Source organism: Anolis sagrei, chromosome Y (genome assembly GCF_037176765.1).
Source record: "Anolis sagrei isolate rAnoSag1 chromosome Y, rAnoSag1.mat, whole genome shotgun sequence".
Classification (NCBI taxonomy): domain Eukaryota; kingdom Metazoa; phylum Chordata; class Lepidosauria; order Squamata; family Dactyloidae; genus Anolis; species Anolis sagrei.
The window spans coordinates 42,077,877-42,090,184 of NC_090035.1; the positions used below are offsets into that span (position 1 = coordinate 42,077,877).

A 12,308-nucleotide genomic window follows, 5' to 3' on the forward strand; every position below is an offset into this window, starting at 1 on the left:
AGAAGAGGGAATGGTGGAAACGCGTAGACTAGGGAACCCCCCCCCCCAGTTCCTGAGGAGTGCATCCCCTAGACAGTCCCCGTGCAGGGACGGCTGAGTCCTCGCACAGAATGCTTTGCATTTCCTGTTCTCCGTGGATGCGAACAGGTCTATGGTCGGATAACCCCACACCTGGAAGATCTTTCCTAATTCCTCCAAATCCAGCGACCACTCGTGGTTCCCCATTGGGCTCCTGCTCAGAGAGTCCGCTAGGGAGTTTTGTTCCCCCAGGACATGAGAGGCCCGTAAGAACGTTCCCCTCTGGATGCACCATTCCCAGATGCTGATCGTGAGTTGCAGGAGCTGGTGTGAGTGAGTGCCGCCCTGTTTGTTTAAGTAGTACATGACGGTTGTGTTGTCCGTCAGGATCTGTACTACTGTGCCTCTTACCATGCCTTCGAAGGACTTTAGAGCTTTTCCTACTGCCATGAGCTCTAGAACGTTTATGTCTAACGTGCTTTCGCTTGGGGACCACCTTCCCTGAGCAACAAGTCCCTGTGCATGGGCACCCCACCCCGACAGGGAGGAATCTGTTGTGATGGTTAACGTAGGAGAGGGGGGCTGAAAGGGAAGCCCCATACAGACCCATTGGGGTTGCGTCCACCATCCCAAGGAGCGCCGGACCATTTCCGGAGGGGACAGCCTGATATTTTGGCTGTCCCTGAGGGGGTTGAAAACTGAACCAAACCATGCCTGCAGGGGACGCATCCGGAGCCTTGAAAACGGGATTACCGACGTGGTAGAGGCCATATGGCCTAGCAGGATCTGGACTTGTCTGGCCGACACCGTGGAGGACTCCAGGAATCGGTTGATAAGCTCTCGAAGGTTGGAAACCCGATTGGCAGGTAGGTAAGCCCTCTGCGTGCGAGAGTCCAGCAGGGCTCCAATAAACTGGATCTGACGGGATGGCGCCAGGGACGACTTCTCCATGTTGACAATCAACCCTAAAGACTGTAAAAGATAGAGAATGATAGAAATGTGGTGATGTAGTTGGTTGTGTGATTGGGACACAATCAGCCAATCATCTATATAGGGGTACACTATAATGCCCTGAGTGCGTAGATGTGCTACTACCACTGCTATGGACTTGGTGAAAACCCGCGGGGCCGTACTCAGTCCGAACGGGAGTACGTTGTAATGAAATGCCTGTGAGCCCACCATGAATGTCAAAAACCTTGTGTGATGTGGTGATATTGAAAAATGGAAGTATGCGTCCCTAAGATCGATGGTGGCGAACCACACATCTTTCGTTAACAGAGGTAAGATCGAAGCCAAAGTGACCATTCGAAATTTCTTTGGAATGATGCATTTATTCAAGTTTCTTAGATCCATAATAGCCCAAAAACCTCCTCCGCGCTTTTCAACAACAAAATAACTGGAGAAAAAACAATGCGGGAACATAGACGGCGCAACAGGTGAAATGGCCCCTTTGAGTAGGAGCGTATTTATCTCTTGCAGGAGTGCCGGAGACGGTTGCGTGCTCGTAACCCTGCCCGTTCCCGGGGTCTCATTGAATTCAATGGTGTAGCCCCGTCTAACAATAGCTAACACCCAACTATCAGTAGTAATGGTTTCCCAACAATTATAAAACATAGCCAGCCTATCTCCAAACACTGGAGGAGAGTCAGCTAGAAAACTCGGGAAATGAACATTAGTAACCGGGGCAAATTGGGCCTCAACGGGTTCAACATTCAAACTCGCGGAGGAGTCGACTAAGGGGCTCTCAATAATAGGATCCCTGTCATCAAAGGCGCTTCCGCGAGGCGCCCTGCTTCGGTTTGTTTTGGTAGGGTTGGAATCGTGGTTTAGAGTTATAGGAGGATCTCCTATTTCCCTGATATCTAGGTGATGATGAATTCCTTCCCCTGAAGGGCCCTGAGTAAGAGTTATTAAAGATTTTACGGAAATTACCCGCAGGAGGTTGCCATCTTGCGCGTTGTTGGTTGTAGGGCTGCCAGGTGTAACCGAATTTATTAGCAGCCTGGCGTACTTCCTGCTTCTCCTTTAATGTTCCGTCCGTTTCCGGATTGAACAAGCCTTCCTTGTGCAGGGGTAGGTCCTCGGCTAAGGCCTTCCCCTCCTCAGATAAGTTAGCAGCCCTAAGCCAGGCGTGCCTTCTGATTGAAGTGGCCGTAGCAAACAGATGGCCCGCAGTCTCGGCCAGGTGTTTGGCAAAATCCTTTTGGATTTTCGACAAAATCAACGCCTCCGTGTGGAGAGCCTTAGGGAAACGTTGTTCCTCTTGGGGAAGTTTGTCGAGGTATGGGAGCATTTTATTCCAGAGAAAGCTCTGGTACCCGCTCATATATGTCGTGTAGTGCGACATCCTTGTTAGCAGACCGGCCGTAACATGAGCTTTCTTTCCCATGGAATCAACTTTTCTGCCCTCCTTGTCTGGGGGAGCAGAAAGGATTCCCTTTGGGCGCTTTGACTTAACCACCTCGGCTACTACCGTATTCGGTTTGGGGGGATTTGTCACCCATTTCGCTTTGGCCAGATTGATTTTGTACATGTTGTCCACCCTCTTGGGGACAGCTGGCACTGCGGCCGGCGGTATGTCTAGTATCTTAGCTAATTTCAGTAGGTAGGGGAGCATGGGTAGGGCTGTTGAGGTGACCACATTTTGCTCCTCACTAGGAAACATAGGGTCCTCGACATGCTCCGGGGCTTTAGGGGCCAGGATGTCGAGGGCTTTAATCATTCTGTCTACCAGACATGCAAATTTGTTAAAGTCAGGTGGTAAGGGACCCGGTTCAGAGGCGCTGGGAACCACCGCTTGGTCAGGAGTGTCTGAATCGGAGTTCGATTCCTCCGGCTCAGTGGCCCTATGCTCCACATGGGGGGCAGGGTCCTCAAGATCCCCCATAGGAGTCATTGCAGGCTGACAAGAGGTCATTGGCACGGGTGTGGAGCCCCCATTAGCATTTTCAACACAATCAGGAGGATCAATATAAAGTGATTGAATTACACCAACAGATCGTTCATTACAAGCATTTTGTCCAGCACAGAGTTCTTGACTTGCCCTGGGGACGCCCTCTGGGCGAGAAACAATTTCTTGCGCTCTGGCAGTCAGTGCCGTTGTTGGTGGTGGCATTAGGGCTGGGGTAGGGAATACAGTTGTTGATGTGCCCAAGCCCCTTTGCGCAATGCCAGGGATGGCCTCCATGTGCTGCATGGGCGCAAAAGGAGGCGTATGCTGGAACAACATTTGGCCCGATGGAGCCATTTGCCAGAAGCCCGGGTATGGATAAGGGCCTGGTGTGAACTGGGGCCGCAAAGATGCAGAGGAGCAGGATCTACGAGCCCGGCGAGCCCTCCTGGCCGACCTGGAGGCGGGGGAGGAAGAGGAGGACGAGGAGGACGAAGACGACGACGATGTTCGCCTGGATCGGCCCCTCGATCCCCGTCGGTATCGACGGCTGGAAGCTCTGCTTCGTCTGGATGCAGATCTGCTTCGCCTGGAGGGAGATCTAGACCTCCGAGGTCTACGGTGTCGCTCCTCCCTCCTTGGCGAAGTCGGCAAAGGAGTCGGGTTCGGGAGGGGCAAAAGGGCTCCTCTCGGGCTCGGCGAGATCGAGGGGCCCGCGATCCCGAGCGGCCTGCCCCATTCATCAACCTCGGGGGCCGCTCTTTGCTGCGCGTTGGCACCTCCCTTTCCAGCGGCCGCCGCTCCTCCTGTCTCGGGCGGGGCCGGCTCTGTGGGGGCGGGGCTAGCCGAGGCGCCCACTCCCGCCCCCCTCGCTGGAGTCACGCTCTCGGAGGCCTCACGGCTGGCTGGAGGAGGAGAAGAGAGGCTCGGGATCGAAGGCACTAGGAGAGCCTCAGTCGGTGTCGGGGAGGCTCGAGTTTGGGCGGTCTTCGCGCCCAGATCACGGGGCGGCGCCGGTCTTCCCGGCGGGAAGAGGAGACTCGCTGTAGGCTGCGCCTGCACGGGGCGCTGTCGGCCCTCTGCTGGAGTCTTCCCCTCCTTCTTAGAGGCGCTGCGGCCCTGAGGCTCCGAGCGGCCATCTTGCGCCTTCTCTTTAGGCTTTTTGGCCTTCTTCTTGGGAGCAATCTCAGCAGGTAAGGAGGATGCCTCAGGCCCTGGTGATGGCCTCGGGGACGGAGGGGGCAGCAGGGCCCTTTCGTAAAGGGCCGCCTTCAATCTCATCTCACGGTTCTTCCGCGTCTGTGGAGTAAAGGCCGCACAGATCGCACAGGTTTGGGAGAGGTGGATTTCTCCCAAACACGCAAGGCATAACTCGTGCCCATCCGTGTCAGGTAACACGTTAGGGCACTTGCTGCACTTCTTAAAGGAAGTGGTCGCCATTTCAATAGCTACCCGTGCCAGTTTAGCCAAAGAATCGTCGTTCAGTCCAAGTTAGGGGAGCCAGATATCAGAATCGTTGTCAAAAGATCAGTCCGAGTCAAAAAATCACAGGTTCACTAAGCTGATGCCTATTCTATCGGCGGAAAAAAGAGAATTGGCGGTTGGTCCCGCCCACGGACCTTATATACTCGGGGGGAGGGGGGGCGGGACTGGGGAGCAAAATGTTTCTTTTTAAGTCTAGAAGGTTCCGAAAGCTGGGCCTGCGCGGGCGCAGGAATACCATAAGTGCGATTTCGCAGTTGACTACGACAGGAAACATAAATGCAAAGGTTTCCTCTTGACATTAAGTCTCGTTGTGTCCAACTATGGCGGGTGGTGCTCATCTCCATTTCTAAGCCAAAGAGCCAGTGTTGTCCGTAGACATCTCCAAGTTTATCTGGCCAGCATGACTGCATAAAGCATCATTACCTTCCCGCCAAAGTACTTACTGAACTCACATTTGCATGTTTTCGAACTGCTAGATTGGTAGAGCTGGGGCTAACAGCAGGAGCTCACCCAGCTCCCTGGATCTGATCTGCTGACCTTTCAGTCAGCAAGTTCAGTTGTTTTACCCGCTGCGGGGTAACATAGCAAAATACTAAATGGATATTAGTAACTGGGGAAATATTAGTAAACTTATTGGAATTATTACACTATTGTAACATGATTTTTATGCCTGGGTTTTAAATGTCATTTCCTAACTGGTTCTATCATAAAAACATGGGAAAAGGTTATTGAACTGCAAAAAACTTTGTTTCTGCAGGAGGGCCATCCTGCAGCTTATTTTGCTAGTTTTTCAATGAATATCCTATCAAGTCTCAAACAATTCAGCATGGTTTGTGGCAGCCACAAAAATGAAGTTATAACAACTACTTTCAAAGTAAGGACTGCACTATTAAACAGGAAATAACACTTTTAAACGAGGAATATAATTTTTTCCAATTTTGTTACACAGTTATCTATTAAAATAGCTTCCTCTATGAACAATGATTTTTCATTTGCCACTGTTTTATATTTAACTTTATCTGTATTTTCTCTAAATATGGAACCCAATGTAGCTCACAGTATCAGCTATAAACAATATAGAACATCTAGTACAAAACAGACAAAAAGGTAATGTACAATCCTTTCAAAGTTGAATGAATTGGACCACAGGGTTGCTGGAATATAATGAAGATCAGATGCCTGCAGAAGGAAGAGCCGGTGCCTTCTTCCCAGAGGAAATCAGAATAAACTGACACTTACCAACCTTTTGAGGGGCACCAGGCAAACCCCGTCCAGCTTGGGCATTTCCGGCCGGAGCCAAGTGGCGTAAACTGGGCCTTGGTCTGGATTGGCGCATGTTGGGCACCCCTTGAAAGCCTATATTTGAGAATGAAGGAAGGAAGAGAATAAAGCCATACATCTGCAATGTTAGGTGTAACGGATTGGCCTACCTTGCAGGGTTGGTGTAAAAGGCAGTAAACAGGCCTTGTGCTGGTACAGCTGTACCAGGAGCTCCTATTTTGTTTGCTTTGCAGTTAATGTTTGTTTGCAATCCCAGGCTTGGGATTTTGCAGCAGGGTGGCTTCCTGTTATAGGCTGCAACCATAGGGTAAGCCACCTGCCAATTATAGTTAGGATCCCTGGTCCCGCCCCCTTTTTGTTTTTTGGAGGGAAAGGGCCATTTTTCAATTAGTTACAGCAAGAGAAGCCAAGGCAGAGGATGCATACAGACATTCCTCCTGTCCAAAAGATTCGTCTTTTAAGACTTCCTGGGGAAGAACAGATTGAAGGCTTCTACGGATTCCCAAAGGGTTCCAGGGAACAACTTCACAGCCCTGAGGACCTCCAGAGGGAATAACGGCTCTTCATCTTCAGCTAAGTGATTTCAAGCCTGATGGTACATCTGTTTCGGTTCTGAGACGCAGTTCAGCCGGTAGAAGACTCAAACCAGTTAGGTTTAAGTTCACAGCAGCTTGGGAGGAGCTTTAAAGGGGAATTTTTCTGTTAAAGTTTTCTTGAAGATAGTGCCTGTTTCTTGTAAACAAGACTGCAAAGCCAATAGACTTTAGAAACTTTACAATTCTTGCTTGTTCATTAATAAAGACTGTTGTATTTAAGCTCCAAGTCTCCTAAAGCTTGCTTAATAGGAAAAGTTCCTCTAAAGGCTCCTTCTCGGGCCCCCGGGCTTCCCGCTGGACGCAAGCCTTGCATCCTCTTTTAGAAGCACTTAATTTCGGCTCCAGCGGTGACAGAACAGGCCTGGCTGACCAAAGCTAAGGAGAGCTGAGGGGTGGAGCAATCAGGCACCTCATAGCCAGAGGTACAGTCTGATTGGCTGATGAAATTGGAGGGAAACGCTTAGCCACTGGAGATGGGCAGAGCCAGAGGGAAGGAGAACGATCTAAGGCAGCCATTTTGGAGTTCAGTTGGGAGTCTGGAATTTGAAGGGTTAGGGAACTGTTTATTGTTAAAAGATACCTCTTTGAGCAAAATAGTTAGGCCTCTATTGTTATTAGAGTGCTGGTGTTAAAGGAATCATAGAATCATAGAGTTGGAAGAGACCTCATGGGCCATCCAGTCCAACCTCCTGTCTAGAAGCAGGAATACTGCATTCCAAGCACCCCTGACAGATGGCTATCCAGCCTCTGTTTAAAAGCTTCCAAAGGAGCCTCCACCACAGGAAGATTTAAAAGGTTCAAAAGACCCTGTTTGTATTCCTGTGTTTAAGAAACTCAAGTTAAAAGTACCATTCTCTGTCCAAGTAAAGCCTGTTAATCTATTGAAACAGCTACACCTATTTACTGTTACAGAACAAAATAAACAACATATTCCTGTTTTATTTCAACTGAAGACTGGACCCCAATTTCAAAGGCTTTTTTAAAACATTCTAGTTAAGGAGGGTGGTCTATGAAATAATAACTTAACCTTAAGAAATATTTGGTGGCAGCAAGAAAATAATTAATATACAGTGGTAGCTTCCCACTGTCTGGCCTTGTGTGTGAGGGTTGTGTGTACTCTGGTCCCCTCATGGCCTTGCATTGGGCCAGACCTTGTCGCTTGTTTCTCAATCCTCCATCTTGTGGTGGTTGCATTAGGCAAGTACTACGGATTGAAATACTGGTCAAGGGATTGGGATTGCAAGAGCTGGACATTCCTTTCAAAGGAAAGAGGGGAGAAGCCTGGACCTTGAGGTCAAAATGGCCCTTTCATTCCTACTCACCTTGAGGCTGCCCTCCTTGCTGCCAGCGAGGATTGGGCCGGATCTGCGCCATCTGGTTGGGGGCATAGTAAGGAGGTCTGCTCTGGGCCTGAAAAACAGAAATAACAACAACATATTTATTACCCACCTCTCCTTCCGAAGCAGGCCCATCTCAGTCAGATCTGTCAACTTGGTTCTCCTGCAATTCCATAACCCTATTGACACATTCGCACTCTAATTCACAGGAAAAGGGTGTGTGATGATGACATAAAAGTTTGACCCAATACAAAACATTATTAGCAGCTTTGGCTTTGAAGATTCTTAACGCCAGAGCACAAAGTATTTGTAATATTATCAGCTAACTCAAAGATACTTCATACTCCTAGCAAGTCCCATCATTATCATCTTCATAATCATTATCCCATTTTTCTCTAAAAAAGAGACTCAAAGCGGTTTAAAATAAAACAAACACAATTCTATTTAAAACATTAAAATATACAAAATATTAAAATATTAACAGTACACAATATTTCTTTTTGTATACAATATTTGTATATTTTGTATGCAATATTTATTCAAACATTCAAAGAAAAAACATACCGGTAAAAAACAAGACAAAATACAATTAAAACTACATTAAATATAATTTTTCTTTATACACAAAAGTAAAACACATTTTAACCTGCAACATGGAACTTCTATTCACATTCTACTAAACACTTACTAAACTAATCTGTAAGCCTCCCACTTGTTCATTTTGACTTCTCATTTGTGGGTTGCTTTAAGTATAACTTTATTTCTACCTTTCTAAGGGAAAACCCTTAAAACAGTTAAAAACCTTAAAACCAGTTCTCAGGCCAGAACCACACTGGAGCTGAAAGAGTGGGCATAGAGTATGCATCCCATTAGAAATTCTGTAGCTGCCTCCTGCAGAATCCTGAGGCTTATAGTTTAGGGGAAGGAAGGGCTTTTGAAATGCTCAGCCAGAGTTCTGCATCTTTCTAAACTACAAGCCCCAGAATTTTGCAGAATTTCAGGTGGGATGTATATTCTTTAAGCTTTAGGACAGTGGTTCTCAACCTTCCTAATGTTGTGACCCCTAAATAAAGTTCCTCATGTTGCGGTGACCCCCAACCATACAATTATTTTCGTTGCTACTTCAAAACTGTAATTTTGCTAGTGTTATAAATCGTAATGTAAATACCTGATGTACGGGATATTCACTGAAGCAAATTTAGCACAAATATCTGATACACCCAAATTTGAATACTGGTGGGGTTGGGGGGATTGATTTTTCATTTGGGAGTTTATTTTTTGTTGTTGTTATTTGTTTGTTTTTTTTACAATTTATAGTTCACCTACAATCAAAGAGCATTTTGAACTCCACCAACAATAGAATTGAACCAAACTTGGCACACAGAACTCCCATGACCAACAGAAAATACTGGGTTTGGTAGGCATTGGCCTTAAATTTTGGAGTTGTAGTTCACCTACATCCAGAGAGCACTGTGGACTCAAAAAATGATGGATCTGGACCAAACTTGGCATGAATATTCAATATATTCAAATGTGAACACTGGTGGAGTTGGGAAAATGCACCTTGACATTTGGGAGTTGTAGTTGCTGGGATTTATAGTTCACCTACAATCAAAGAGAATTTTGAATCCCACCAACAATGGAATTGGGCCAAACTTCACACACAGAACCCACATGACCAACAGAAAATACTATTTTTTTTCTGATGGCTACTCCTCTGACACTCCATCATGCCCCCCCCCCCCCGGGTCCCCACTCTCAGGTTGAGAAAGTAAAGACTCTGTGATATTCATAGTTCCTACTAGCTGTACCCTGCCATGCGTTGACTTCCTTCTTTCATTTTTTATTTTCTTTTCTTCCTTCTTTACCTCTTTCCTGCCTTTCCTTTTATTTTTCTTTCCTTTCTACTTTCTCTTCTTCCTTCCTTCGGTACCTCTTTCTTTCCTGCCTTCCCTCCTTCCTTTCTTCCTTCCCATTGCTTACCAAACCCTTCTCGTGTTTATGTTGGGTCTTGGGAGTCCTGTGCGCCACGTTTGGTTTAATTCCGTCGTTGGTGGAGTTCAGAATGCTTTGATTATAGGTAAACTATAAATCCCAGCAGCTTCAATGGAGGGGGGTGGGAAGAGGGAAGGATTGAGTCAGGGAGGGAAGGGGTGGGGTGGGGGCAAAGGAAGGGGCGTGGTTTACCGGAGGGGGGTGGGAGGAGGGAAGGATTGAGTCAGGGAGGGAAGGAGTGGGGGTGGGGTGAAGGAAGGGGGCGTGGCTTACCGGAGGGGGGTGGGAGGAGGGAAGGATTGAGTCAGGGAGGGAAGGGGTGGGGGGGCAAAGGAAGGGGCGTGGGAGGAGGAAAGGATTGAGTCAGAGAGGGAAGGGGTGGGGGGGCGAAGGAAGGGGGCGTGGCTTACCGGAGGAGTGTATGGGCGGGGCGTCGGTAGGTGTGGGCGGGGTTAGATGAAGGAGGGGGAGGAGGGATGGTTTTGACAGAGCGCGCTTGGAGGCGGCATGGGCGGGGTAAGATGAAGGAGGGGGAGGAGGGATGGTTTTGACAGGGCGGGAAGGGGTGCTGCGGGGCTTGGAGTGGGCGGGGCGGGGCTTGGAGGCGGCATGGGCGAGGTTAGATGAAGGAGGGGGAGGAGGGATGGTTTTGACAGGGCGGGAAGGGGTGGGGTTTGGACTGGGCGGGGCTTCCTTGGAGGCGGCGTGTTGTGGCGTGATCATGTGGGGCGGGCAGGGGAGGGAGGGGCCGTGCTGTTGGGTTATCGCACGGGGTGGGGTGATGGAGGATGGGGGCATGGCTTGTGCGGAGGGAGCATTGGCCGGCAGGCCATGTGTGCGCACCAGGGAACTTGTGGCTGGGTGCCATTACGCATGCTCAGTTGTTTTGTCCTTTTGTGAGTGTGTTGTTGTGTTGTTTTTTATTTTGATTCGATTTGTTTGTACCTTGTGGGTTGTGGTAGGTGCATGGGAATTTTGGTTAATTTTCGTTGGGGGTTTTTTGAGTTTTGCTGTCCCGTTGGATGCCCCTTACAGATTTATATATATAGATGATTCAGAAACGTTGCTTGAGAGCATCTGCCAGGACTCACCTGGGGCACAGCAGGCATGAAGTAACCTCCTGCCGCTGGCTGGAACTGATTGAGGATGGCGTTGGCAGGGAGGGCCCTCATTCCGGCAATGCGCTGCATATACCGGTTGGTGAGGTGGGCCTTGCGCTCCTCCTTCCTCTGAGCCAAGGCAACGTAGAGCGGCTTGGAGCCCACAATGCGCCCGTTCATTTCTGTCACGGCCTTGGTGGCCTCCTCCGGGGAGAAGAAGCAGACAAAGCCAAAGCCTTTGCTGCGCCCCCCTTCCAGCATGACCTGGAAGGGAAAAACAGCATGGCAACTCTTCATTTGTAAGTGACCTTTTAAGTTACTTTTATTCAAAAAACTCAAAGGCCACTTACAAAAATATATGGAGCAAATAGAGACAACAGCCCATACAATGACAGGCACATACAAAAATGTTCATAATAATAATAACAATAATAAAAATTAAGGTCACTTAGAAAATAATCAATTGAAAAGGAAAATGATAAAAACATGGCAAGATGAAACATTATTTAAAAGTCAGTTGGTGTCATCAGGACTGCTGTTGCATGTGCCAAAAAGAGAACACTCAATGTGTCTGCATTGGAAGAACACCTCAAACTTGGATTTTTTTTATTCTATATATTTATTATATTTTTCAGCAATGTAAATATTATTATACAATTTATAAAAGACAACCATTTCCCCCTATATTACTTTCATCAATTTCAACAAAATTTCCCCAAACCTCCCAATGAAAAATAATCTAGATTAGAATGGATTTCCCACCTCCCATCTTAAAGATGTACACTGAAAATATAATTTTGACGCTGCTAATCTCTTGGCGAAAATCTTAAGAAGAGCTCCACAGTTCCTTTGTTGGCTACTTAATAACCAAACTTGTGTTTGTATTTGTTATATGTATTTTAAGAAAGGATGTGCTGCAATAATGCTGTGCAGAGGATGATAATATTAAATTCATTACATGCCTCTCCTTGCAGCTGGCTATAACATAATTAAAACAGAGAGATGAAACACAACATTCGTCATCGCCATCATCATCATCATCTGTACAGCATTTTTGCAGCACATTTGCAGTTTCCCCAAAAATCTTCATCCACCGCCTTGAACATTTCACACTAGAGGCAGGATCAACTGCAGGCCAAACTAAATGCTGTGAAACATATTGTTTAATGAATGAGGTCCCTAGCTGAAGGCAGTGTAGCAGAAGGTGTAGAGACAGGCCCTCACTGCGGAGAAGAGGCAGCCCATCTGGATTTCCTCTGCTTTGCTTTAGCACCCCTTGTCCCCAGGCCCCCACTTGTTCTCCGAGACTTGGAAAAAATTCAGGTGCATCCTTCCCATGAGCCCTTACACCATCAAAGGGAATGGACTACAAAAAGCCAAACGTCATTCTGTCTCTTTCTCCCACTGGTTGCAAAATACTAATACGACTACTACCACTAATAATATTTAGGTGCAGTGCCTAAAGACCTTGGCCTGCACTGACAAAATTACCATCTGCCAGGTGCAGAAGGCGACCTTACTGGGATCTGTACGCATTATTCGCAGATCCCAGTATACATCACAGAGTCCTAGACACTTGGGAAGTGTCCGATGTGTGATCTTGTCT

General features: G+C 47.7%; 1 protein-coding gene and 1 non-coding gene across 2 annotated transcripts in view; both read right to left on the bottom strand.

Annotated features, from left to right (window-relative positions):
* LOC137095086 (polyadenylate-binding protein 4-like) overlaps positions 1–12,308 on the bottom strand; it is a 36,082-nt gene that overhangs the window by 8,208 nt on the left and 15,566 nt on the right. Inside the window, 3 exon segments of the mRNA XM_067461310.1 lie at positions 5,633–5,749; positions 7,593–7,680; positions 10,694–10,966. Of these exon segments, the coding sequence (XP_067317411.1) occupies positions 5,633–5,749; positions 7,593–7,680; positions 10,694–10,966 (478 nt within the window).
* LOC137095748 (small nucleolar RNA SNORA55) lies at positions 11,893–12,029 on the bottom strand. Its single transcript, XR_010908901.1, has one exon. It is a non-coding gene; the product is annotated as a small nucleolar RNA SNORA55 (small nucleolar RNA).